Source organism: Aphelocoma coerulescens, chromosome 14, assembly GCF_041296385.1.
Source record: "Aphelocoma coerulescens isolate FSJ_1873_10779 chromosome 14, UR_Acoe_1.0, whole genome shotgun sequence".
Classification (NCBI taxonomy): domain Eukaryota; kingdom Metazoa; phylum Chordata; class Aves; order Passeriformes; family Corvidae; genus Aphelocoma; species Aphelocoma coerulescens.
In genome coordinates this window covers 11,684,976-11,712,382 of record NC_091028.1, presented here as the reverse complement: position 1 = coordinate 11,712,382, position 27,407 = coordinate 11,684,976, and the positions used below count along the sequence as shown (strand labels likewise).

General features: G+C 44.9%; 1 protein-coding gene across 3 annotated transcripts in view; it reads left to right on the top strand.

Moving 5' to 3' along the window:
- SDK1 (sidekick cell adhesion molecule 1) overlaps window positions 1–27,407 on the top strand; it is a 387,842-nt gene that overhangs the window by 328,082 nt on the left and 32,353 nt on the right. For 2 of the 3 annotated variants that reach the window (XM_069030218.1, XM_069030220.1), the window contains 6 exons: window positions 355–458; window positions 2,490–2,560; window positions 7,111–7,246; window positions 9,118–9,177; window positions 11,202–11,303; window positions 26,133–26,248. In XM_069030218.1, the coding sequence (XP_068886319.1) occupies window positions 355–458; window positions 2,490–2,560; window positions 7,111–7,246; window positions 9,118–9,177; window positions 11,202–11,303; window positions 26,133–26,248 (589 nt within the window). The remainder of the gene's footprint in view (window positions 1–354; window positions 459–2,489; window positions 2,561–7,110; window positions 7,247–9,117; window positions 9,178–11,201; window positions 11,304–26,132; window positions 26,249–27,407) is intronic. The other variant, XM_069030219.1, reaches the window with a different exon arrangement.

Here is a 27,407-nt window from a genome sequence, read left to right as displayed (position 1 = left end):
CACCTTGAAAGCCAGGCTTTGCACAGCCATGCAGAACTCAGATAACAAGACCCAGTCGTGGGCTGCTCCATGAGCTGCAGCCTCATGTCTGTTTTCTGGTGCCCAATTCGGTGATGAATCCAGGAGTGTTTCTGGGAACTCAGGGCAGGGGGCATCTGGGAAGGTGCTGATGGCAGCAGGGGTGGGAGCACCTGGGAAGCTGGGGGAGCCTGCAGAGAAAAGGCGATGGGGAGAGGAGACAAACTGCTCAGTGGCTCTGGCTGGCAGTGGGCGGGTTCTCTTCAACTCTGTAGAGGCAAGTTGTGGTGAGGGGGGGAGATTTCATCCCTCAGCTTTGTTTTCCCCATTCCACAGCTTGAACCCATTCACCTCTTACAAACTGCGAGTGAAGGCCACCAACGACATTGGGGACAGCGACTTCAGCGCAGAGACAGAGGCGGTCACAACCCTGCAGGATGGTAAGGGAGGAGAGGCACATTGGGGGCATCACTGAGGGGTGGGGGCTCCCCAGGGCTCCTGGACCCACTGCAGGGTGTTCTCCATGGAGACTGGAGTGAAAACCAAGAGCCAGAGCAGTTTTTGTCCACAGTAAGTTGACACAGGTAGCAATGAGATATGGCCGAATTAACAGGCAGCCCTAAGTGTCCTGCTGTGCCCTCTGATAATGAATCATACTTTCAGGAGTCTCAAAATGGATTTAAACATCGTTTGATTGGCTTCCAAACTCTGCACTAACCATTATCTTTTCAGAAATTGAATAATTTACAAGAGAGCATTAAAAATAAATGTAGAACCCTGCATACATTTGAAGAAGTTTCTTCAATTGTTTTCCCCTCACAATCCACATCAGTCTGCAGTATGGCAAAATTGCTGAGGTGTAAGTAAGAAAGAGTATGAAGCTCCTGGAAACATGAGCATTTAATCCTGCAGATCAGGACTAATAAACTGTGAATGACATTGACAAGGCTTTTATTTTTAGCCTTAGAGATCCGCTTCTAATTCCTTGATTGTATAAAGTCAGTGCCTGAATGCAGAAGTAGCTCTGATGTCTTGAATGGAGAAGAGAACTCTGCACAGTAGGAAAAGCATCAGTATGTGCTTTTACCCTGGGAAATTGGGTATTTCTGGGATACATACATGGATAAATATATGTATGGGTGTTGTGAGGTAGGGGTCAATCTTTTCTCCCAAGTAACAAGTGGTAAGACATAAAGAAATGGCCGTGTTGCACCAAGGGAGGTTTAGATTGAATATTAGGGAAAACTCCCTCACTGAAATGGTTCTCAAGCACTGGAACAAGCTGCCCAGGGCAGTGGTCGAGTCCCCATCCCTGGAGGGATTTAAAAGCCATGTACATGTGGCACCTGGGGACATGGTTCAGTGTTGGGCTTGATGGTCTTAGAGGTCTTTTCCAACCTGAATGATTCTATGGTCATATATATATATTGCTAGGAATTATCCAGGATTTCCTACAGAGCAAGGAGTGACGAGTTAGAAATGACACTGAGATATAAAAATAGGAAGCCATTTTGCAAGGGAATGTGATCTTGAAATCAGAAGAACAGAGGATAGAGCACAGGAGCCAGGAGCGTGGGAAGTTAAGCAGGAGCCCAATGTAATACCTGACTAATGTGCTAAGCAGCCCCTTAAAGGCATCCTGGCTCTCCACCTTCCTGCACAGCAGCTGCAGCAGGGTCGGTGCAGGCTGTAACTGATGCTAATGAGGCAGCACTCACTCACTTTTTCAGAATTTAAAATTTCATTTTAAGTTCTCTTTGAATTTAGCTCCAGTGGATCCAGAGTTGTGCTTGGCCTCCTCACAATACCACAGGGGAAAAAACTGTGAAAGCTTCTCACCTTCTCAACAAACTGAACATTTATTCTGCTGAGCAGCCCCAGTGCTGCCACTTGAGCGTTGCACTGTGGAGGGCTGTGAACTCCTGATAAGCCTTTGCTTCATGTCTTTGAGCTGCTGTGGAGTGTCTGGGAGTGCCACAGCCTTGGACCCAGGAAGGGTTAACCTGTGGTAAATCAAGGTGTGCTGACTAAAGTAATGTGTGACTATGTGACACAGACTCCTAAATTCAAGGTGGGCTTGCCTCAGCTGTGGCAAAAAATCTCCTAAAAAATCTGGGAGCAGTTTTCTCACCCTTTGGATCCTTCACACAGCTGGTTTAACTTCCTTACAAATGGGCACCCGGTGGTCTGTGAGCAGCTGGCTGCTGCAGCTTCCTCTAGGTTTATGCCCTCAGCTTTTCTTGGTCCTGCTCAAGCTGCCAAGGCCACAGGCAGAGCAAGAGAAGTGCCTGGCTTCTCCCTGGGTTGCAACATCCACATCCTCCATGCTGCTTTTGAGACCCACCACGTAGCAGCTGGGATGGAAGATTTCCTTCAGTAGTGAAGAAAAAGAATCTGATGAGCGAAAGAGAAGCTGCCCCTTTTCCACCTTCTTGCTGTAACTGCTCTTGTTTCCTTTTTCTCTTGTTTAGTTCCAGATGAACCACCCAGTTCTGTGTTAGTAACTCCCCACACGACTTCCTCTGTCCTTGTGCAGTGGCAGGTAGGTAAAATGAAAAATTCTGATGTTCCTGTGAACAATTTTTTGTCTGCTTTGACTTGTTGAATTTAAGGGTGCATTGCCAGGGACGTTTTCTTGAGCTGGAAGTATTGTACTGAAGTTGAAGGACTGCAGCTACTTCCTTATTTGCCTGATCTAGCATAAATTTTAGTGATGGAGATTTCTGGCAGTTGCTTTTACTTTGTGCCCCACTGTAGCCATGTCCAAGATCGTTACTTGTCAGATTCTCCTGTCCTTTTGTTGATATCCATAGCTGTGCATCTCTACACAGAAAACATTCCATGGACCGCGGTGTTGGTAAGGTTAGGTAATCAAAAGCTCACTCTGGCTCACATCCTGCACAGCCTCCTCCTGCTGCTGAAATGATCAGAAGCCTGAGATCAGTGCCTGAGATCCCATTTGTACCTCTGAGGAGCTCCACGTGCCCTCTTGGCTCTTTGAGAGAGAAACACTGAGATTTCTTCAGAGAAGAGAAAGGAAGCTTGAGCTCTCCACAGTCTCTCTGGGTTGGATAAGGAAGTATTTATGTCAAGTCTGCATTTTATATTGGCATTTCCTCTGCCTTCCTTTTTCTTTCAGTCCTGGCCTCCCAGGACATGCAGGAACATTTTGTGACCCAGCGCCTGAGGCTTCTTTTTGCAGAGTGGGCATTAACAGAGGGACCCCAGTGGGGCACTGCACATTATCCATAACCCATCCTGGAAAGCCTCTGCCCACCCTGCTCCCAAGACAATGTCCCCCACACATAAAAAGGATGGCTTTGGACAGATTGCATTATAGTGAAAAATGTACATATGCATTTACAGTACAGATGGGACTCCTTGCATTTTTGGAAGAGAAATATATGGATGAGGGTCTGTTTATTGCTGTGCAGCAGCACTTTAAAATCTGCCTGGCTGTGCTGCTGGGTGCCTGGCCCCAGCTCACACAGGCTAATCCTGAGCAGCAGCATTGCTTACAGCATGTTGAGCAAATAGGAGACATGTTGAGCAGCTTTACCAAAGGAATTATGGAGAGATGCAAATCTACCTCCCCACCTACAATGAGAGCCCCCAGCAAAGGGAAAAAAAGTACAGAAAGAGAGGACAAAGAGGATGTGGAGCACGATGGACCACGGAAATAAACATTCCCCCAGCTGACTGATTACTGGTGTGTAGTTAATGTGAAATAGGTGGTTGTTTAGGTAATTGGATGCTTTTCATTTCATGAAAGTGAAATGGGGTTGTTGTGCCAGAGCCATCTCAAGGGAGTTGTGGGCGATTATATGTCATTACCACATGTATATTAATAGGTCCTGGTAATTCAACCGTACTATATTTTTCAAATAAACAAAAATCTTCAAGTCCCACAATAGCCTCCAATTAAGAGGAAGTTTCACAGCAGTGTCTAAGAAATAATGTAAACTGAAAACAGCAGTCAAGCTTAATGGGAGAGTGGATTTCCAAGCAAAGCTAAATTTTTAACTTTGAGCTGTGTTAATAATTCACAAAACAAACTCTCGATGCACTATCTGGGCTTTCAGCTGCTTGGTCTGATCAGTCCATTATTTTTAAATTTAAAGGAGGAAGAAAATAAGTAATTTCCAGTGAGGTCTCTTGTATCAATAATGCAAAGTTATTTCAAATGTTCTGGAGGATGTTACACTTAACATCAGGATCATGTATTGTTCTGTGTCTACCTTAGAGATAACAATTATTCAAACCTACATTTCAGTCTTTATTTATTTATTTATCTTTAAACAGCACAAAAATGTTTCTCTTACTTCTGTACAACATTATGGGCTGCCACTCATAACCATTTTACCTATTTCAGCAGATCCCCCAGGCTTTCCTACAAAATCCTAAATAATCCCTTACATCAAAAGCAGAGTTTTGTCCACAGAAGACAGATAGGAAGGGGAAGACCTGACCTTTTAGCTGAGTACCCTTTTCAGGAAAGAATTATCATTTCCATGGTAAAAAGAGAGACAGTTTGCAAGCTATTTATTTTCTGAGCTTTCCTGTCCTAAACCTCTAGGAAGAAAAAAGTGGGGAATCACATGATAGCATAAGGAAACAATGTTTGCTGTCATAAAATCAGTGTTAGACCACAATGAGATACTAAGTTTTACCTGTTAGGCAGTTACATGGCAGAGCAGGGAGCCACAGTCTTCTCCTCAGGCTTCAGCAGGATTTTCCTTTTAGGGTTCTGCAGGATATTCCACTTCAACTTTTCTTTTTTCTAAATTTAAAAAAAAAAGTTTATTAGTAATTAAAATAGGAAAAGTCAGAGGGAGGTGAGGACACTGCTGTGCTGTGGAGCCCTTCTCTGCAAGGGCACCATCAGGGCTAAAGCAACTTCAGTGCAACACAGAAAACAGAAAGTCAAAAGATTGGAAAAAAGATCAGGAGAGAGATGCTGATAACTTCCAGTAACCTCATCTCATCTTCTTTCACAGGAGAGCATTTCAGCTGGTCCATGAGCAGTAACGTCATGGGGCAGCCCTGGAGAAACCTGGCACGTTATTTGGTCTATTTTCTTAGTCCCTTGGACAAGGGACTCTCAGCCTGAGACTAGGAAATACTGTTGTACCAGAGCTTGATTTATTTGCCTTGTAAAATGCAGTCGTAGAGGGAATATGCTTGCCCTTTCTAAAATACATCACAGGAGTAAACACCCCACAGGGAGAAGAACAATTTAACCCAAAAGGCAATGTTAGCACAGGAACAAATGGTTAGAAACTGGCTATGAATTATTTAGATTAGAAATTAAACGAAGGTTTCTGACCAAGTGGTGAGGCTGGGAACAGCTTCCCAACAGGAATACTGGGAAGCTGAAGAATCAGCTCCATTTCTGGTGGAAGTTGTTCTGTTTGTGAAAGAAGTTTTCAGCAGGTGGGGTTCTGCAGTGGGGAGGTCCCAGCCCTGATGATCCTCGAGGTGCCTCACAATCCCTCACAGCATCATCCTCTAATGCAGATGCCAAATAACAGTGAAAGGTGGTCAGGGCTTTGCCAGAGAAGGGAGCACAATGATGAGCATGAAACAGTGATGAATAAGAGATCTTCAACCAGGCAGAGCAAGTGAAATTTTGGGACAATTTGGGTTGCTTTCAGCAGACTCTGTGCAGGACATCTGCAAAAGAAGGCAGTTTCTTGCAGGAGCAGGTTCTGCCCCTTTTCCTGGTGGCTGTGTAGCTTCTTTATACTCTGGTTCACATCATTTTCTTTTTTGGTTTCCATAACTGCAGTCTTTCTACTTGATTCCTTCAGCCCTCACCCAAAGCCAAGTCCTTGGCACTGAGACAGGACAGTTCTCTCCCTCCTCATGTCATTGTAATGGAGTAATGGAAAATTGGTGTCATTTTTGGAAGCAGAATGCCAGGTTATTACCAAAGATCTTCCTGCTTTCTATCAAGATGTCCTTACTTTCTTCATTAATATTACATGGGGCATTACCTTCTACTGTGACAGTGTTTCACACCAGCAGTTAATTTTTACACAATGCTTTTCCTTAGGAAAGTTCTCAAGGCTGGTAGGGATCTTCCTGGATTAAGGGCAAGATCATCATTAAAATCCTTTTCATTTATACTTTCAGCCCCTTAAATTTCAGTAAAAGAATCTTTAGAAGATAAATGGCTCAGGGCATCTCTTCTTCTCTGCACTTCTTAGCTTGCATTAGACTCAGGAAAGTAATTTTTTTCCCAAACATGAGGAATCCCTTTGCATGTCTCTAGTTAAGCAAACCACCCAGACACAAATCTCCTTTTCAGTATGCCAGCTCTGTATCTGTATCTGAAGGAGGATGTGAGGGGCTGCTGGAGAAGCCTTGCTGAGGTGTTATGTCTTTGAGCGTCTGCCAACATGATACAGAAGGGGAAAAAAGTCATATTTGAGCCGTGCCATGGCTGTATGTGCCAAACTGCTCTGAGCTGTTACGAAGGAGGCCTGGGTTTTCCTCTGTGCACACACCAGAGCCCATCACACTGTGACTCCTCTCTAAATGCCTGTATGAAGTTGTTATTAGGCCTTGTTTTGTCTTCCTAATCAAAGCCAGAACAATTTTTATTATTCCTTTTTATTTTCCTTTTTATTTTCTCATGTGTCTTTCAGTAAAATAATGCCAGATGAAGACTGTCCTGTGATCAGTCCCCAAGGAAAAGAGCCACTGAAGAAATTCTGTCTGTGACAAAATAATTTCTTTCTTTTTGGAAGCAGTGAAACACTGTTTGGCTGTTCTAGTGTTGGTGGAAAGCAGCCTGCCTTTCCAGGGGATGCTTCTTTATACCCTTCATCACACCTAAGTTTCTGTGGGCCAAGAAGGAAAGGAGCTTGGCTCCTTGTGTGGATTTTTCAATCAAGAGCCTTTTGCAATGACCACAGCTGAGCAAAATCCTCAAAGCTGCTTTTAAATTGTGTTTTGCAAACCACACAACCTTCAACCCTAATTATTAATGTGTGTTTTCACCTGAGCACAGAGCCACTGCCCCTGCTGATGGATGTTTGTTGCCATGCACATCTTAACCAGCCTGTTCTTCATGTGGATGTTTTTCAGCCCCCCAAAGTGGAGAGTCTGAACGGGCTCTTGTTGGGATACCGCATCTACTACCGGGAGCTGGATTATGACACCGGGCCTGGGACAGAATCCAAAAACATCCAGAACCCCTCAGCTTTAAGAGCAGAGCTCACACGTAAGCCTATGGTTTGGACCCTAAAATATCCCACAATTGTAATCTGTTGTTACACCAGGCAGTACATCCCCTCTTGCTCCATGGCAATAAAATGTAAGTCTAAGAGTGCTGGGAATAACTCAGGTTTTACACAATCAGCCCGAAGATGCTGAAAAATGCAAGTAATTTCAGGGTGATCAGCATTGTAATGGTCTGTACTGATCTCTGCCAGCACACTGGAACTGATGGTCTGTCCCCCACGTACCCCCTGATTTCCTGCTTTCCACTACCTCCAGCTCATAATTACCCTGGTACACTTTGTTCTGCCTTCAAATGAGAGTCACTTCATTTTCCTCAACTGGCAACTTTTTCCTTCCTTGCTATTTTCTCAATTGTTTTTATAATTGACATTTTGTTTTTCTTTTTATGGTATGAGGAAACAGCTGAGGAGAATTTTTAAATGGAACTTTTATAATTTCAAAGTGCTTGTCCATATTTTAGAAGAAAATAGCGAAGATGAGCAGGAATTTTTAGGTGCCTGCTTTCCATGTGAGTCACTGGGATTTATGGCTCACATGGGAAGAAGGTGGAGAGGGAGAGAAATAATAGAAAAAATGAAAAGGCTTTTTAGATAAAGGCTAGAAAGGAAATCAGAGGGAAAAATAGGCAGAATAAGATGACGGGAGGCAGACAGGTGAGCACTCAGTAGCTTAAGAAATAAGGTCCAGCAATGAGATGCCCTCATGGAGGGACCAGCTTTTGTCCTGTTTGATGTCACTGGAATATTCAGAATAAGATAATACTCCAAGAGCAGCAGAATAGGGTTGAGTGAGACAATTTTAATATCTTACATCATCTGCCGTGCTTTCCTGAACCCATAGAAGTGATTTCTACAAAAGCAAGAGTGAATTTTAATGAGGGTGTGGGGTAAGTGGGTGCTTTAAATGTAATATAAGCCCCTAACTCTGATTTTGCTTACATGGTCAGAGCTAATGAGACCCCTCAGACTGTGCAGCTTGAACCAGGACAGAGTAGAGATGTAAAGCTCTTGCAGGTGTAGGAATGCAGAAGGGTTTTTCTCAGACAAAAACGGAATGACTGACTGTGTACACGAAAAAATTAATTTGGATGCTCTCACAAGCTGGGGAGCCTGTGAAACCAACCAGTTTTCTCTTTTCCCTCTTCCTGTCTGGCCCTGCAGCAATGTTCCTAATCACTGTAAAGGAGAAAAAATGAGCTGTACCTCTCCAGGTAGTCAAGAGACGGAGAGAGAAAGGGGTGGAGACAAATGTATTTTAAGATAAATTCTCCTCTTTCTCCTTATAATGCTCACCTTAGAACACCTCTGTTCCTCACTGACCCACGGTTTTGCACAGCTTAGCATATTATTACAATTCACTCACAGCAGGAATATTGAATTCTTTAAGTGAAACTGTGGGAAATCAAATTCACACTTAAAGAAACAGGTCCTGCCCTGATGTAAGTGTTCACTTTGTGGCCCACGTTCCAGCTCTGTACTCTGCAGCTCTTCAGGTTTTGAATTTTGCATCTCGAGAAATCAGGATGTAATGCACCACTGAGAGCTTTTGCCCCTAGAAATCATTTCATTGTTACTCATTTGTTCTATTTAATCTAAAAGTCAGAACATTTTTGTGTTGTGCATTTGTGAGTTCCTCTGTTTGAGGAGGAAGTGAAACAGCCCCATGTGAGCGAGATGCTTTTGATGTGTTACGAGAGAGTGATGTGATTTTATTGCCCTAGAAGATATAGTCCTAAAGCTTAAACTGTGTATGGGTGTGCTGCCTCATTTGCCTCTGTCTCTGCTGTACATCATTTGCAATAACTATTTCCTTGCACTGTAACAAGCTTTCTGCTTTGCTTACCCTGAATAGCCCAAAGCAGCTTCAAGACAGTGAACAGCAGCTCTGCATTAACGACGTATGAATTAACACGTAAGTGCACATTGCCTTTGGATGAGACTCTTTGTAATGGTTCAAAATACACCATGGGCAAACTCCTGTGGCTCTCCTCCGTGGATCCAGCAGAAATCAACACAGATTAATGATTCTGGCTTTCTAGAGTTTCTTTTTCTTTAAGCCTTTGCTTCCCCTACACCCAGAGACATCGATGATGCAAGTAGGTAGCTGTTGTAAAAATGTGGCTGCTAGGAAGGTAAAACATTATTGACTGTAACAACCCAGTATTGCTGATGCCAAATGAATTTTGATTCACTTGCTACATATTTTGCAGTCCATCTGAGTTTAGCTGTATCACATCATTAGTCCTGTGATTCAAGCATTGCAATGCTCGGGCATTCCATGGAGTACAGGGCCAATTTAGAAAGGGCCCAATGAATTTATGTGCATCTCCAGAGGTGTTTTCAATTGGAAATGAATAAAATAACATTCGACAGAGTTAAAAGGCAAGTTGCTTTGTGGTGATGATGGTTCACTAGATAGGTTTTGCCCAAGGCTTTTGAGTCACAGATTGTGATGGGCTAAAAAAAAGCAAAAATGAAGCCTGATCCCCACTGAAAGTTGCATGCATGAACTCTCGTGTTCCATTTTCTTCCACATCCAGTTAACACTAAAATCTCCCTTGTGACTTCTCATGGCAGAAAATAAAGTTTCCCTGTGCGAGCTGCCCAGTACTATACGTGTGTGTCCTACTATTGGTTGTTTGTTTATGAACTCAGCACTGTTATTTCTGATTTGCTTGCTCCATGTTTTGCAGTCCATCTGAGTTTAGTGATATCACATTAAAAAATTAGGGATGTACCAGATATAATTTACAGTGTGCCTGAGACTGGGGAATGATGCTGAACTCACAGTCAGATATTGGAGCACAACACTTACAAACACTTCTGTGACACTGAAATTAGAAAAACTTGTCCAATTAGGATTTTTTTAACCTTACCAAACCAATGGCATCCTGTCAGCCCCTGAGTTAAGGGGACTCTGATTTGTAGATAGCAAGGAAAATTATTGGCAAAGGGAGAAATTTGGACCTCTGGCCATGCGTGTCTTAATTCAATGCTCATTTAAATAGGGCAATTTATATTATTGATTGCTCTCTTACTCTAATTTCCCTGTTAAGTATTGTAGATGATAAATATGTCTGTTGGGATTGATTCTTTCATCCTGAAAATGCAAAATCTGAAACTGCTCAGGCGCTGCCTCCCCTAATGACGTTGATGTGATTCTGCTCCACCCTCGTTGCATCTGTTAACCACCCACAAACAATTGGGTTTTCTGGATTTTTTCATGCTTCTCTCACTCTCCCACCTCATCTGTCAGAGTAGTTTCTCTATGTCAGCAAACAAATTTGTTGCCTGGTAGCCAAATGGAGTCCAGCCTTCAAATTCTCCTTTCTCGTTGTGATTGATGGATGGGCTGTGGTCACGTTGGAGGAGAAGATACCCATGGAGTACCTGCAAAGGGACTCCAGGTTCCCCACTGCAGGTCTCCCTCTGCACCTGCTTCAGCTGTGCCATTCTAGAGCAGTGCAGTTGCCAAATGCCCCCCTCTAAATGAGCATTCCAGGGATTAGGCAAAAGCTAGGCAGGCTCTTCCCTACCAGTGCACATCAAAATGAGACCTCATGGTGACATTCAAAGCCAAATCCTGCCATTTTCTGTCCTTGAGAATGACCTAGAGATGTTGCTCTAGGTAGTTATCCATAAGAAATGGGTATATTCCAAGAGAAATCATTATTCTTCTAACTGGAGCAACACTGTGAGGAAACACGGGAAAATCCTGCCATTTCACCACAAATATCTTTCAAAATGATGCAAATACTGCTGTGATGTGTGAATCCAGGAAGGACTGAAGTAGACATTGCACTGTTGTACTGTCCTATTGCCATGTTTCCTGAGAGACAAGTCTGGAGCTATAGAGGTGTTGGAGTCTAAAAGATAGCTGTAATACAGTATAAATGATAGTGTATAATATTAATATATAATATTTTACTTCTTTAGAGTTGAAGAAATACAAGCGGTATGAAGTACTAATGACAGCATATAATGTCATTGGCGAGAGCCCTACCAGCACACCAGTGGAAGTGTTTGTGGGTGAAGCAGGTAGGTGAAAAGAAAATTACTTGATTTCCCTTTTTTTTAAGTACCAGCATGTTTTAGTATTCTCCAGATAATGTTCAATAATTGTCCATGAAAGGGATTATTTGAAAAATTCCCCAGTTGTTATTGCTGACAGTTTTCTGTAGTCCCCTCTACTGGAATTGGCACTGACAGTTTCTTGCCATTGGAAAACCAGTTGGTCTGCAGGAAGGAGGGAAGAAAGGGCATTTGAAAGAAAGAAAAGAAAATATTTTTGGAGTTGCAGGAGGATGACTGTTCATACCAAATTGGCTTGAGGGAAAAATTGACTCGAGCTAAAGAAGTGAAAAGTGGAGCACAGGAAAGCCACAAGGGAAAAGAAACAAAGCTACAAAACAAAGGAGACTTGGAAAGCTGGTTCTTTTATTTTATAACTCTCTCTGTAGAGACATTGTCTGGCACCACACCTGGCTTTAGTTTTGCACTCTTGAAGCGAGGAGACACCGTGCCTGGTTTGATGCTGGCTTTGGAGTCAGGTGTCGGGTACTCCCAGGAACATGCAGACTCTGTCGCTGCATCCAGCCCCTGCAGAAGCTGAGGGTCAGTGGCACTGTTCAAGCCTTTGCTTACTCTGGATCTGGTGCCTGAGTCCTGAGATCTGGTGCCTGAGATCATTTTAAAATCCCCCCACTGGAAGGCTGGAGGTGGAAATCAGGACAGAAGAGTTGAGCAGACACTTCTGTGACTGCCTTGAGAAACGGGTGGCTTGTCAGAGCCCAGATATCCCCCAGCCAGTCTGTCCCCTCAGAAACTCCAGCTGGGAAGGGCAGGACTGGAATAGCTGATGCCTTCCTCCAGCCCTGCCAGCGGGGCCGTGTTTATGGTGATCCCAGCTGGAGAGAGGCTGGCACTGAAATCCTTGTTAGTTATGGTCTCAATTTCTGCAGCAGCAGTGTTTGAAGCTCAGAACAAGGGGAGGCAGCTCGACCCTCCTGTTGCTCAGCCCAGCAACAGAGCTGATTGCATTTTGTTCCCGTGTCTCAGGGCTGTGGGATGGAGGAGTTATCAAAGCCAGCACTAACTCATTTTATTATGAGTCATTAAATATTCTATTGCTCAAAACTAAGCAAAGCACATTTTTTAAGAAACTCTACTGTGCATTTTTTTAAACTCTGCTTAACCTTTTCATTTCAAATATGGTGCAATATTCACCATCTTTCTTTGAAAACATCATAAATTAATCAGAGCAGCGTGGTCCTGGAGAGACAGCTGGCAATATTTACATTTTTTTCTAGTTTGCTGCTGCTCCAGCTTACTTCTGCAACTGCAGCAAAGATAGTCCCAGGTGGAGCCAACTGTATCTGGCTTCAAAATACATTTTTGTTTCAGAGCTAAGTATCTCCCTGCTGCAAATGGAGCCAGCACATGACTTATACACATGTACACAGCACGGGAAATCAGCTGGGGAAAACAAGGAAATGCTGTTATATCGTGTCTTTTAATCCCACAGTCCAGTTCTTCCTATCATAACTCAGAGAACAGGGCAACAGGAGGAGACAAACTTGAGAGGACACTGAGATAATTGCACAATCCCTGAGTGCCTGAAGGAAGGGGGGCTGGAATTAGATGAGCTTTAAGATCCCTTCCAACTCAAACCATTCCATCATCCTGTGATATCCAGGAGACCTTTTCCAGGCAGGACTGGTGTGTCTGAAGTTGCAGTGTGTGACTTGGCTGTTGTTTTAGAGTTCCCAGATTTACCTCTGGAAAGGGACCATCCAGGTTCACGCAGCAGAAATGATGAATGTAGGATCTTCCTGCCGATTTTCACTCTTGTTGTGTGAAGTTATTACACTTTTTTATATAACTGCCTCTTCTCCCACCAGAACTGGCTGTGATTTATACTGTGAGTGAAGTGATTGGAGATGGTATTGCAATTTAAGTTTTAAATTGATTTGTGACACCTTTGAGTTAAAGTGTGCTGTGGAAATACAAGGTTTTTGTTGTTATTGTTTGCTCGATGTTCTTACCCATAGTAAAGGCAGTTAAGCAGCAAGCTGGAAAAAAATGGGTCTGCTCAGCTCCAGCAATGGGGCACCCAGGTTAAAAAGAGAGAAAAGCTTCCCAATAAACAACAGGTGCTGACACAGGCACAGTACTGGGCACAAAGTGAGTGAAGATGGCCAGTTCTTGGCCTGAAGCTCTCAGGTAACTCATGTCTCAGTGCTGTTAAACGGGGCCTCGCTCTGCCCTAAGCATTGCAGTAATTCTGGGAGGGGGAAGAACATTCCTCTCTGGCTCCTAAAAAGGGATATACAGCCTTTGTGCCTTTGGGGAACTATGCTGGGCTTAGGCCAGCTCAGTCAAAACACCCATTTCTGTTGGATATTCGTGTTGCTGATGGTTGTTGTGCTGTTCAGCTTCTACTGAGTGATGCAGAAGGGGGAGTGTCTGTGATTCCTTCCTTCCCTCTTGTGCTCTCCCCTGTTAGATTTGAAGATTTTCCTATGATTACACCTGGATTCTTACAATAAAAGTTCCAGTAGGTAATGGAACCACCTGAAAAACCTGGAGGGGGAAGCCATTAAAACCAACCTTCTGCAAGTTTTGCCAATTAAATCAGCAAAATATACCCAAATGGGGAGTTTCTCTCCAGCCCTCGAGTGCTCTTGAGCTGTACTCCAGCCAACTGCCCCCTTGGGCAACCTGAGCAGGTCTTCCCTGCCCCTGACTGATGGGCAGGTGGGAATTTTGGGAGAGAACAATGGCCCAGACATGAGTAAAAGGCCTCTGTATCCCAACTTGCCTGGTGAACAGGAAAGCTGGATGCCAGTGGTTTGGATCTTTTGGATTTTTTTGGTGGTGGTTTTTTATTTTATTCTACAGATGGAGGAAATGCTTTTCCTTGTTAGAGTAGCCCATAAAATCAAAGGTTCCATTTTGAGTTCTGCCTGGATATTGGCAAAAGTCACTGGTGTGGAGAGCAGTTCTTCCCCGAGATGGGAGAGTGGGCTGGGAGTCCTTGAGCTCAGCGCAGCTGGGAAGGATGTGCTGCCTGTTCAGTCTGAGCAGAGCCCATGTCCTTCCCCCACCTGCCTCAAGCATCTGGATCCCTCTCCTGCAAGGCCCAGAAGATCCTCTAACATTGCCTTTTTAGAGCTGGCTGCAGCTCTGCCCTGCTCATTAGAGAACCATGTGCATCTCCTGACAAATGACAGAAAAATTGAAAGCCACCACTTGCAGAAATTAGGAAGGGAGTCGCAGCCCCGCTGGCAAGCCCCTTTTTTGCCTTGTTAATTCATTTAACAGTTCAGCTGTCAGGGATGCTGGCTTTGATTGGGGAGGCAGTGAGTGTTCAGCGAGAGGCTGGGTACTGATATTCATCCCAGCCTGAAACGCAGCTGCTACCAGAGGTGCTGTTCTGCTCCACTGAAATTAAGACTCTGTTAGAGCAGCCACTTTATCAAGAGCATTATTCTACCAGGTTGCTGTCACTACCTGATTATGTGGGGGGCTCTGGAGTTTGGGAGACTCCACTACCTGCATTTTAATTAAACAGAAATCACAGGTTTGGGCCAGATGTGCTTCACCTAATTTGGGAAGGTGAATAAAGTAAAATGTGGCAGTACAAATCCTGTGCTAACAAGCCTGCAGCCTTCAGTGCTTCTCCCATATACTGCAAAGCTGTTTTGGATGAAAAGTAAAGGAATTCATCACTTCTTCCAGCTGCTGTTGCTGGAGTAGAGTGAGTGTGTGTGATGAGGAGGTGGCACAAGGGGTGAAGTGCTCTGAGATACATCAGCCTTTAAACAGGTTGTAAATCCATTTGTGTGAAGAGGGGAGTGATGTGTGTCATTATAACTGATGGTGACATTGGTGACCTTCAGAATTCACAAGAACTGATGAGGCTGGGTTGTTGTTGTTGTTGTTGTTCTTTTTAATGATGATCTCTGAGAGCTGGTTCCTTAGTGGGAAAGGCAAGGAGTAAAAAGAGCTGGGAGACAAATCCCTTTCTTTAGAAGTCCTCCATTGAAATGCCACTTTGGTTGTACCATCATCTTTCAGAGAAGATTACCTGGCCCTCTCATGTTCTTCCAAGTGAAACTGTAGCTTGGAAAGGAGCAGAAATGGGACAGTGATGACTGCCTCTGACCTCTGTCTTCAACACCTGAATCTACCTTTTTGTGCAAAGCCAGCAGACACCAAAGCAAATTTCTTCCTGTTATCTGCAATTATTTTCATCTGCCCTCCTGCCTGCAGCTCCACAGGTGGTCCTGGACTTCACAGACTTTATTTTATTCACCTGTAGCTGACACAGGGACGGAAGATCTGCTCTGTCAGTAATGTCAGGGGAAGTACTTGGAGCTGCCTGCCCATCTCCAGCATTTTGCAGGCCAGAAACAGAAACCACCTGGAAAGCTCCAAGACTAAAAATAGTGAAGCAGGTTTGGGACAGAAAAGGCTACACTGAGAAAGCAAGCCATGGTAAGGACAAAGAAGCCTTGTAAGGAAGCAAAGACTGAACTCCACGTACTTCGTTCCCCTTCAGAAGCTGCTTCCAGCACAGAGCTCTTGTCCCTTCTTACCTGGTTATCTGTGCTGGGGCTACGTCCTTTTGTCTCCGTGCTGAAGGCAGGGAAGGTTGGCAGGACAAGGCTGCTTTGCCCTTGGGTGCTTTAATCTCTTTCTTCAGGCCTCACTCATTCCTGTGTTCGCTCCAGATTCCCCCCATGGAGTCACCTCCCCACCGTAGGTCGCTTTCTGGAGAAGGAGGTCCCTCAGCGCTGCCCGGGGCCCCCCTTTCTCTTACAGCACAGCAGCCTTATCTCCTCCCCTGCCCCAAACACAGCAGAGGAGATGCTGTGTGGAGTCCCCTGTGCCTCCTTGGTAACAGCCTGTGAGAGGAATGACAACATTCCAGCACACTGGAGCTGGCAGCCTCCATCCTGCCGTGGCCCCATGGCTGTTTTCTCCTATCTGCGTGGGACACGTGGGCTGGCTGTGCCTGTGCAGATACAGAGCACGTTGCTGCTGGCACAGCTGCAAGAGCTGGGTGGGCAGTGCCATCCCAGATGCCACTGGAGGAGGGAAGAGAAGGATTATCATGGCCATTTCACATTGCAGTAGTCTAAAACCTGTCAGCCTAGGGGAGAGTATCTTCTCTCGAGAAACAAAAGGGGATGGAGGGAAGCTATTGGGAAATAGAATGGTAAATAAATTATTGGTTTCATTTGCTCAAACTTTAAACAAAGGGCGACTTTGGCACTTTAAAAGCACCGAGCCTTTGAATTAATAGGGTATTTGCCCTTTAATTGCTGATGCCTCTGGACATCAGTAAAAGGCTACTTTTGGGGGATAGCAGGGTGTTTGAAACTGTTTGTCCTTTTTTTCTCCCCTTTAAAGAACCTGCAGAGCTCTTCCAATGTCATGCTCAGTGCAGGACAAGCTTCCCCCTGGAGCTCTGGGAATGCCTTGCTCCAGGAGTGACACTGGGTTGCCATCCTGTCCCCAATGTCTTTCTCTCCAAAGAAGGAGAAGGTCTCCTCTGAGCTGGGAGTTAAAGATGCAAGCCATGTTCTCCAACAATGTGCTAAAAGACAGAGTAAGTCAGAGCAGAGCAAGAAAGGCAAGCTGTAGGAAGATGGAGAGAAAAAGAAGTGGTGAGACATTTTCTGTTTGGATTGGGCAAGTAAGATCTTTCCAGCTTTTCTTGGAAACCAATACGCCTGTATCCCAACAGCATCCCATTTCTGAGAGCAGGATTGGCCACTCAGCACATCCCATTGGCGTTTCTGGTGGATTTTAAGCTTCTCCAGGTTCACTCTGTGTTCTGGGGCTCCACTAAGGGCTTGTCTGCAGCAAGTCCAATTTGGATTTGTTGTTCCCATCAATGCAGCTCCACTGGAGGTAACAGGAGTGTTGATAGCACTTGGCTGTGGGATCTAATCCTGCAGGGCTGTGGCAGGACAGTAAAAAATAACAAACTAAAGTGTGCCCACATTAGAGCATTAGTCACTGCTTGTGTGCTACTGGTATTGCTGCAATGCTGGGGAGTTATGGAAATGAATTTTCTCTATAAGCCTTGGCTCCCTTTCCTACTCAAACTGGCTATTTCTTAAGGGTAATTTTATATTCTTAATCTGTTTACAGATGATGTGAAGGTTTGCTAATTAGACTTCCAGATCTGGTATCTTAGCTCAGTGGCTGCTCTTCCAATGGCAAGGCAGAAAGTAACTGTGCCAGTGTGAGTCTGTGGAAGAAGTGTCCTTAATGTCAACATGTCAAAAAGACATCCCTGCAGCTCTCTGGAGACTGAAATCTAATGTCAAGACAGAAGGAAGCAAAGTCTGAGAGTCGTAGTGCTGTCAAAGCAAGTTATTCTACCATATAGGAGAAGGAATTTTAAGCGAATGCACTGGAAAGCAGTGTCCAGATTGAGACATAGATTTGATGGGCTTATTTGACATCTTTAATTCTCCACTGACAGTCCAGAAGCTCCCTAAAATGATTTGCAATGTTTTCATGCTGCAAGTAAAAGCCGAACGCGCGCCTCATTAACAGCTCATTAAGTTGTTAATATTGGTCATCAGCAGCCTTTGGTACAGCACAATGCTTTATGCAGTGCGGCAGCTCCTGCTTAGCTCGGGTCTAATTGCCTCTTTTTATCACGTCTCAATGTAGGAAAGATGTTTCTGTCCAAGCAAAAATATCCGCGGTTTTGATGCTCTGCCCCGGCTCGTCCCTGGCTGTGGCTGGGCTGTGCTTGCCGGGCAGCGTTTTGCTCTGATGATGAACTCGCCACCCCAACCATTTGATGCTGATTTTCTGGTGCTGACTGTAGCCCGAGACGGGCAGACTCCCGTGCCCAAATTCATCATGAGGGCTCGTGGCTTTGTGCTGCAGTTGGTGGGAGGGGAAGGACAAATGAGCTGTTCTGCTGCAGTGTTCTATGGCCTGTGAAGAGCCGAGAGCAGGGACATCCCTGCACAGAGCAGAGGGCGGAGGGAGGAGAAGCCTGATCGTGTATGCAGAGCTTTACTGGACTGCCAGCACAGCTACTCCATTAAAAGCAGAGGAATTAACCTTCCTTTCAAAAAACACGAGCAATCAGTAGTAAAGTCAAATGAACCAGAAATTGCCCTGGTACAGAAGTGGGGAAGCCCCTGGCTGATAACTCCTATTCCAGCAGCCACAGGCTGGAGCTGGAGTGCTTCTGACTAAAGGGCTCTATTTGCAGCCAAATTTCTATTTTGTGTAATTGTGTAGTCCTGCTCTGCTTGTTTGCAGTCATCCTGGGATATGTGAGCAAAATTTGTGCTGTAAGTATTTTCATATGGGCCTCAACTCCCGTGGCTTTGCCTCCTCTGTACAGCTTTGCTGTGAAGCCAGCTGTGGAGAAACACAGTTGGTTTTCTTCTCTGACATCTGTTTGCTGTATCTGTCATCAATCACAGAACTGGAGGCTTTTCAGGTTGCCTGTTATAGACTTGAAACAAAAAAAAAGTTGCCTTTTTTTGTTATGAAAGTATGAATTAGCAATAGTCTAAAATATTTTGGCCACAGCAGTCCAGACACTGAGATGATATGGGGGTGTAAAACCACAGTGATGATCTCAGGGATGAAAAATAAAGAAAGAAAGGGAAAACTCTCACTGAGAGTCAAGAAAATTTAAATTTAATCTCTCTCTCCCCAGGAGTGCAAGAACACAGTCTTCTGTGGGCTCCCTGGGGTTCCCTGACCGTTGCAATCTGTAAATCCTAAATTAATCCTCGTGGGGGTCAGCTACCCAAACTGGCATTAAAGCCACAGCAAAAGGTTATTCTGGGGATAGATCCCACCTGTGCCCTTTGACTTTTTTCTTGTACAGCTTTTGACATTTGGTAGATGGCAAACCCAGTGGAGATTATTTGATGCGCTCTTTTGGCTGCAGTGGAGCAGGAGGAGTTGCTGGTGCTGATTAGACTTCAGTAGGTGCTGCCATTGCTGTTGGTGGATGTGGATGGGTGATTTTGTCAGCTGCCATGAACGTGTGGCATTATGATATTCAAATGTGGCATTAACAAATTATAAGAAGTGGAACATGACTATAAATAGAGGAGGAGGAATTTTGGGTTCTGGATTTTGTTCTCTAATGGGTAGACTTGTAACAGAGTGCAGGGCAGTGCTTTCCCATCCTGTACTGCTTCCACTGCACACAAGAAAGGATCAGACCAGTGCATCAAACACGCAGCAGCTCTTCAGCATCCCTTGAACAACCTTCAGCACCTCCTGGGGGGTGAATCCTGTGCTCATCAGAGCTGACACTGCTCTCCTTGCACAACTGGCTCTGCTCTTCAACAGAGAAAACCCCAATGTGCATGGATGTAAGGGAGAGGGGGCTTCAGGAGCTATCCCTAATTTGCATGGATGTAAGGGAGAGGGGGCTTCAGGAGCTATCCCTAATTTGCATGGATGTAAGAGAGAGGGGATTTTAGCTCGCAGGTTTGTGCCTGTGTGTTTGTTTGTGCATACCTAATGCTGTCTGGCTCTTGCTGTTCCTGCTCATGGCCCATCTCTGCTGACTGATGGGCTGCCTGCCTGTGTGTGATCATATCCTTGTTGACATGAAAGAAATAGAGGGAAAAGCTCATTTTATTATTCCCCCCTACTTGTTTTAACCACCTGTACGTCCTTTGCAGAGGCAGTCTGACAGTTCTGTGAGGGCTTTACTTTTGGGCCGGGCTTTCTCACTCCCTTGATGGATAATCTCAGTATGCAATCTGATAGCCTGTTCCAGGGTTGTGTTTGCTAAGTAGAACTGTGGAATTCAGCAAAAGAAAAGTGTGTAGTTTTTGTTTGCAGGCTCTTTCACAGCACTGCTCTGCGAGGTTTGCCGTGGTTGCAATCACAGTAACCCCTGCATCACCCAGATCACGTCTGCCCCGTGAAATTCCCAGATTGCACGCGGCTCACGCACGTGGGAAATCCAAACCCACTTTAAAAGAGTAGGGACCACAGCAACAGTGTTTTCACCACCACTGGAAGAGATGGTGAGGAACAGGATGAAAATGCCTCCTCAGTTCAAAAACAGCACTGGCAGGTAATCCCCTAACTCTGTGTCCATGGAAAAGATACTTCATTTCTAGTCCTTGTTTCATTTCAGTTTTCAGGAATTCAGTTTGCAGGAATGTCATCTCCCCCTCCTTCCTCCCTCCACCCCCACCTCCCTCCTGTGTCTCTGCAGGTGCTGACGATACCTGTGCCAACGTTGGGAAGGTTCCCAGTGCTAAGCAAAGAAGCTGGGGATGTTACATTTGGGGATCATTTGCAGCTGCTTTAATTTATGTTTCTTCATGACTTTAATACCCTTTAAAAATTTGATGTGGCAAAACACAGCTAGTGTGCTAAATACGGTATACAGAGAGAGCCAAGTGTTTGCCTACCCAGATTAGATGGCACAGAGTAAAACAATGGCAGGTGTTCCAGACTCCCAAAGTCCTCGTCCTGACAGCTGTTCTTTTTCTTCTCTTCACCTTTTCTTCTCCACTAAAATAGGTTTCTATATTTTGTCTTTCTATTCTATGTCTTTCTATTTTTGCATTCTTGCTCTCTCATCTTCAGTGTTCATGAAGGTGAGAGATGTTTTTTAAGTTCTTATTGTGTTCACTTCCATTGGTACGAGAGGAAATGTTTCAATTTCTCTTACATTGATCTATGCAACCATGTAAATCAACACATACATCAACAACCCTTGAAAAAGGGGTATTTCTTGAGACCCATTTCGTGTCTCAGGGTGTCACAAGCCTGACAAAGTTAATACCTGGCAGAGCACTGGCTGTTGGTGCCGAATTGCTGTGCCTGAGTAAGAGGGTAGGAGCACTCAGGCCCAGCGTAGCAAATGGAGTGTGTTGGAGGGGTTAAGACCCACATCCCTGGAATGTGGCTCTGCATCTCTCAGTGCCTCTGAAAAACATCTGAGTAACCACAGAAAGTGCAGCCCACGGAAAAAGCACTGACTTCCATCACAAGACAAAGCCCAGCCTAAAACAGCCAGAAATTAGTGGGAAGCGTGTTTTACATTCTAAATATAACTTGTGCTGCTCTGTCACAGCAGAAAGCAGCTTTGCAGTAGCTGGTTTTGAAGCACAGTTGACTAATTGTTATTGAGCTAATCGGCATCACTCACACAGCATTCCTGGTGGCACCGAGGCTCTGCTGCACGGGGAAGCTCCAATCCTCCCACTGCTCTTCCCCAGACTCTGTAAGAAAATGGCCAATAAACACTGAGCATTTTTCTCTCATGCCACTTTTCCTTCAGGCAAGGAGTGACTGCAGACATCTGCAGATTCACCTTTTTGGTTATTCCTGGGAAGTACCACCCTCACATTCCTTCTCTAGGCCCATATTGCAGGAAAACCCCTTGTGCTCCACCTTGCCTGTTCTGCAGATCAGTCTCACTGTTTTATCTGGTGACCTTCTGTTTGTTGGATTGTGTTTGGCTTTATAATCCACTAAACTATTGCTTATCTACACTGTACCTTGAAGGCAGTGGCTGCAGCTGAAGAAGCAGCAATCTCCATGTCACTGCAGGGATGTAACTTCAATACAGTGAGGATGGTTTAGGTTAGACTATGATCAAAAAGAATAATATGAGAGTTATTTTATGAGTTATTGTTATATTATAGATATCCCTATTTTGTTTATTTTTATTTTTAAAATATGTGTATTATACAAACCCCTATTTTAAGAGTTGTTAAGTAGAGGGGTGCTGGCAGAGTTTGTGTGGGAATGACAGCACAATCTGGAAAGAAGTCAGTGATTGAAATTACATGAACATCTCACCAGCTAGCTGATCCCAGTGTGACACAGGAGGATGATGTCTGAGCCTTCTCCAAACCCTTTCCAGCCCTATTTTCCATGCCTGTGTGTTCCAGGAATGAGTCTGTAAGCTTTGGAGGCTCTAGTGTGCAAGATTTCACCATCAGCACACGCTGAACTGAGTATTGCTGTGCCTTCTCCCTTGTTAATCACTAGGCAGGTAAAATTATAGCTGATAGTCAGAACATGCTGCAACCACCCCTCCATTGTAGTGTGGAGACAGATTAGAGGATTTGAGGGCCTGGAGCTGTGTCTTTCTTCTGTGTTTATGCAGCACATTGTGCAATGAGATTCTGGCCTCTAGGTGCTAACACCAAAATGCAAACATATTGATTACTAGGGAATAAAGGCAGGCATGTTCTCCACGTCATGCTTTGAAGAACTGGGGGGAAACACTTGCTAGATAGAAAAGGATCAGAGGTCTTTAAAAACAGAAATTTGCTTGGGATTGCTTGGGATCAAGCTGATGCACAGGAAATCTTCAGTCTCTTTCAGTGCATTTTTCTCCTCATTTTTGGCCTGCATGTTTATTTAAATTGGCATGCGAGTATCAGGGAATCTTGTCCCAAACTTGTCTGTGAATGTCCTGCCAATAATACTGCCACTGCAGAAACAATTAGAAAACCTGTAGAGGAGAAATCCTCTGCTCCCCAGAAACTGGAGCAGATATAAGAGCAGTGAGGAATGCTTCACAAAACCAGTTATTAAGTTTGCCCAATGAATCACAAGGATTTGTAGCCTACTGATGCCACAGAGCATCGTGGTGACTGTCACTGGGAAAAGGAATAGTAGTCCCATACTGATGGAAAGCTCTGGGTGCCACACAGCCCAGAGAACAAATAGCCCAAGCAAGAAGAGCTGAGGCAAACCTTCTGCAGAGCACAGAGCTCCAGAGCAGGGAGGCCACCGGGGATTTTGAGCACCTTCTCTTTAAAGGTTAGAAGCATTTGCAAGCTCAAATTGCCTGCAGTGTGAGCAGAGCCTGCTCAGTGCAGCTGGGAAATGAGGGCAGTGATATGTTTAGATGTGGATTTAGATGTGTAACTTTATTTATGGGCTCATTTTGACACTCTCACCACGTTTCTGGATAGATTTGTTGTCTTTACGTGATCCTGCCAACAGCAGCCCAGCCCATATTTGTTACTATTTGTTACTAATTACTATACAGCCTGCTCAGTCGTTCTCCTTAGTTTTGGCTGAGGGAGAGTTTCAAGGAGACAATCTCAAAGGTAAATTGAAATCAGATAAGAAAAGAAATGTTAACAAATATCTGCATGAGATTTCAAGGCAGGATACGTGCACAGAATTCGACCTTATGAGTACACAGATGTTTTTTTCAGGCAAAGTGAAATGCTTTCCACCTGCCAAGAGCTGTGTTTGGACCCTCGGGGGTCTGTGTCACTCCTGCTATAGTTGATAATGTCACTAACACCTAAAGCAGTGTGAGGTATGCAGCTCTAACCTTGCTTTTTATGTATTTGAGATTTCAACAGCCATGAAAAATTCTGAGCTCAGTAATCTTGAAGTGCATTCCTAGAAGGTAAAAAGCGTTTTGAATTCACCTTTAAAATGCACTTGCTTTTATTGGCACAGGCTATCCATATATTTAGGGAATGGTTTGGGGTTGCAAACAGGTAGAGTCTTCAGGGATGTGTTTACTTCTTTTTGAAGTATTTCACTTCACCCTTGATGGAACGTGCTGTCGGCGCAGAGCCACATCAAGCATCAGCAGCACTCTTCTGCTGTCCCTCGCTGTCAACAAGAAATCTGTGCTTAGAGGATGAGGGGACACATCAGCCTTTGAAAGTTGAACAGAGGGACAGACTCACAGGGCACAAAACCAAACAATTTGCGTCTCGTGGAGGCTCTCAGGCAGCCAAGAGAAATGTCTTTTTCCACACTTTTTTGTTCGTTCCTCCCGTCAAATTTTCCGCCGCTGTGCCAGCGAAAATGCAGCTCCAGCAGCGTGTCAGTGCAGAGTTATCGCTGGTAGGTTTTAACCACTGTGTTTCTTAGATGTGCTGCATGAAGGGCTTGAGGAAAAGCAGTGTTTTTCTGGCAGCGAGGTGCACACGCCATCTCCTCTGATGGTCGCATCTCAGAGGCAGCATTTGTTCCAGGCTGGCACCTGGCATCCCAAGAAAAATGCTCTTGTAGGTGCTGCTTCAGACCTGGGTGTTGAGAGCACTTTGAAGCTGTCAGCTCAGGACAGACAGTGGTGTGACTCCTTAGAAAGGAAATATGCTGTTAAAGCAACCCATTTTCCTCTGTGACTGTACACACTCCTGTTCCCCTGAGCATCTCATCGTGGCAAATCTCCGGGATGTGTTTTCAGCTTTGCTCTCTGTGATCAGTTTGGCCTCACGCTATGGTTTGTGCTGTGAAAGTCTCAAAATCTTGAGGTTTTTAGTCCCTAACAGAGCTCCCTTGCACTGAGGGCATCTAGCCAAGCAATGAGCACAGAAGGCAGGGCAGCAATTAGACAAGTGCACCCTTGTGACCAAGCTGGGTTTTACTGATGGTCACTGTCACCTCATGCATTCACCATCCAGCCAAAAAGGAAACAAAAACCCCACAATAAATAAATAGTTTTAACCGAGCCCTGGGATAAAGGCTATTTTCAATTTTACCTTTCACGTTTTAATTGTATAGCAATAATTTTGCAATAGAGTTGCCAATGGCAAACATGCAAAAGACATTAACTTTATTTATGTTTTGGATTATTAATGTGGCTGTTAAAATTCCTCCAGTTAGTTTTGATTGAATTGTTTTTTTGTGCGATTCTGTCGTTTAATGGAGCGGTAAATAAGAATTTCTGATAATGAGCCCAAGCATCTGTCACAACAACCTGGCGCTGGTTATTAACATTTCCATTAACGGCAGGGTGGGCAGTGATAATATGGAAACCACACAGTTAGAACAAAATAAATAGTTGGTGTCAGGCTGAGTGGGTGTTAATTACTTTTTTATTTTATAACTCTGGGGGGAGGGAGTATTGGTAGAAAAGTGTGACTTATGAAGGTCATTCTCTCTTAAGAAGGAAGTCTCCAGAGGAACAGCTAACCGGGGCTCTCCAGTGCAAGTGGTGAATATTTTATCACTTCTATTTATGGCCCAGAAAGGGGCAGAGAGAAAAGAGACAACTTTCTCAGGGGGTCTGGCTGAAGGCTGTGGCACCGTGAACAGAGAGAAAGGAGAAGTGTAGCCTTTGCCCTGCCTTTCTCTCCCCACTTCTGGAGTTTGACCAGGACACACTTTGGCACCTTTTCTGTGAACAGAACAGGAGCTGTTTTGTTCAAACCTGCCGGAGGCACAGACAGCAGGTCAGGAGAACAGAGCGTCCTCAGTGGCCGCTGGGGAGGAAAATCCACCTGCACCAAGTTGGATCCTGACAAAGGCAGGCATAGAGTGACCCAGGTGCACTCAAAGATTGGTTTTCTAGCACAGCACAATGCAAAGAAGAAATGCCATCAGGAGCCAAAGAGGGCCTGTGTGTGCATGTGGAGGTGTAATCAAAGTGGAGCTATCAAGTAGCAAACTAAAAGTCACTCCATCATACATAAAATATTAGTGAATTGATTAGCAGCTGACTAGGTTTGGAGGTAATTTTAGGCAATATTTTGGCCCAAAATCTTGCTGCTGAGTGGGATTTGGGCTGATGGTGGCAGGGGCTGCCTTGCTCACCAGGAGCAGTCGATCAGCCACCGCAAAAGGTGAGACCCAAACTACCAGGAAACCAAAATTTTCCTTTCTTTTCCAAAGCTGCTGGCAGGATTGGGTTGATTCAGTGTCTAAGCCACCCTGCATCCCCAGGCTCAGCTGCTCCTCACACCTCTTGTGCCGAGACATCCCAATGACACAGATACGCTGGCGCTGGCTCGTTGCTGACTTGTGGCATAAACAGAGTCTGCCCTGGGTCCTTCTGCAAACGGAAAACCTGGATATGAGCTAATTCTGCTTGTCACTGTTAATTCTTCTGTCCTTCTTCCTCCCTAGCACCAGCACTGGCCCCACAGAACATCCAAGTCAACTCCGTTTCCGCGAGCCAGCTGGAGCTCACCTGGGACCCCCCTCCTGCCGACAGCCAGAACGGGAACATCCAAGGCTACAAGGCAATCCTCCCATTCCTCCTGTTTCCATTTATCTTGCTTGGCATTGCTATTTACTTGTGAGAGAGCTCTACAGAGTGCAGTCGCCCTTGCTGCATAAGGCAAATTAAAACAGTGCTCAGGCTCAGCAGGGAACAGCAGCAAGTCCCAAAAGCAAAAGAAAGAGAGAGAGATTGGGAGAGGGGAGGAGAGAAAAGGGGAGAGTGTGTCGTTATTTATGGAGAAGGGAGAGCATGGGGAACCAGAGCATGCAGATAAGGAAGCAGCTCCACTTATGCAGGCAACGTATCTGCTCCAAAAAGCAACACAGATACACAAGAGCTGGGGGCAAGAAATGTATTGAAGAAAATTAACTGAGCTTTCCCTCCATCAAATGTTACAAGCCTTTAGGAAGAGCAGAACTTTCTTCCAGCTAGAAGCCTGAGCCAGGTCAAATTTTGGAAGCGTTGCTTCGTTTCCTTGACTTTAACTAAATTAAATCAGAGTATTAATTGCATTCGGTTTGCAGGAGGTGAGCACGTTGCAGAGACACGCTGCTCAGCACCTCCAGCATGAGAATGGACCCTCAGAGAGTGGGAATGGGCAAGTCTACAAACACTGGAGCTTGGCTTGGGTTCAGTGTCTGGCTCTGCCTCTCTCCATGAATTTAGATCCATAAGTGAAGGAAAGCCAAGCCGATGTGAATAATCTGGCATCCCTTCTTGGCAGTAACAAGCATCCTTATATATCAATCGCTGTCCTTTCCCTTTTGTACCTATATAGATGGTTTCAGCAGCTTGGCTTGGAGAGCCAAGGTGGAGTCTTGCCTTGGCTTGCTCTCTCCACTCTCTGGCTTGCTTTGGCCAGATTTGGTTGTAATGCTCTCGCTGCCAGGCCTGTCCAATAAGTAGGGCTGGCACCACCTGCTTGGAAACAAATCCTCCGAAGCCCAATTTTATGGCATCAGGGTAAAAATTATGTCATGGAAGAAGGGGGGAAAGCACCTCAAGGAACTTTAGGGAGAATCTTTGTTACCCTCTTCAGGAGGGCATTTTCCTGGCTGTGCTTTGAACACCAGTGGTGTGCTGTTTGTGTGCAAGGGGGAGTTACGGACCATCAGGGTGTATCAGGATGCCAGTGCTGACAGGCAGCTTGCATTGAAGGGAGTATTTAAACAGACTTC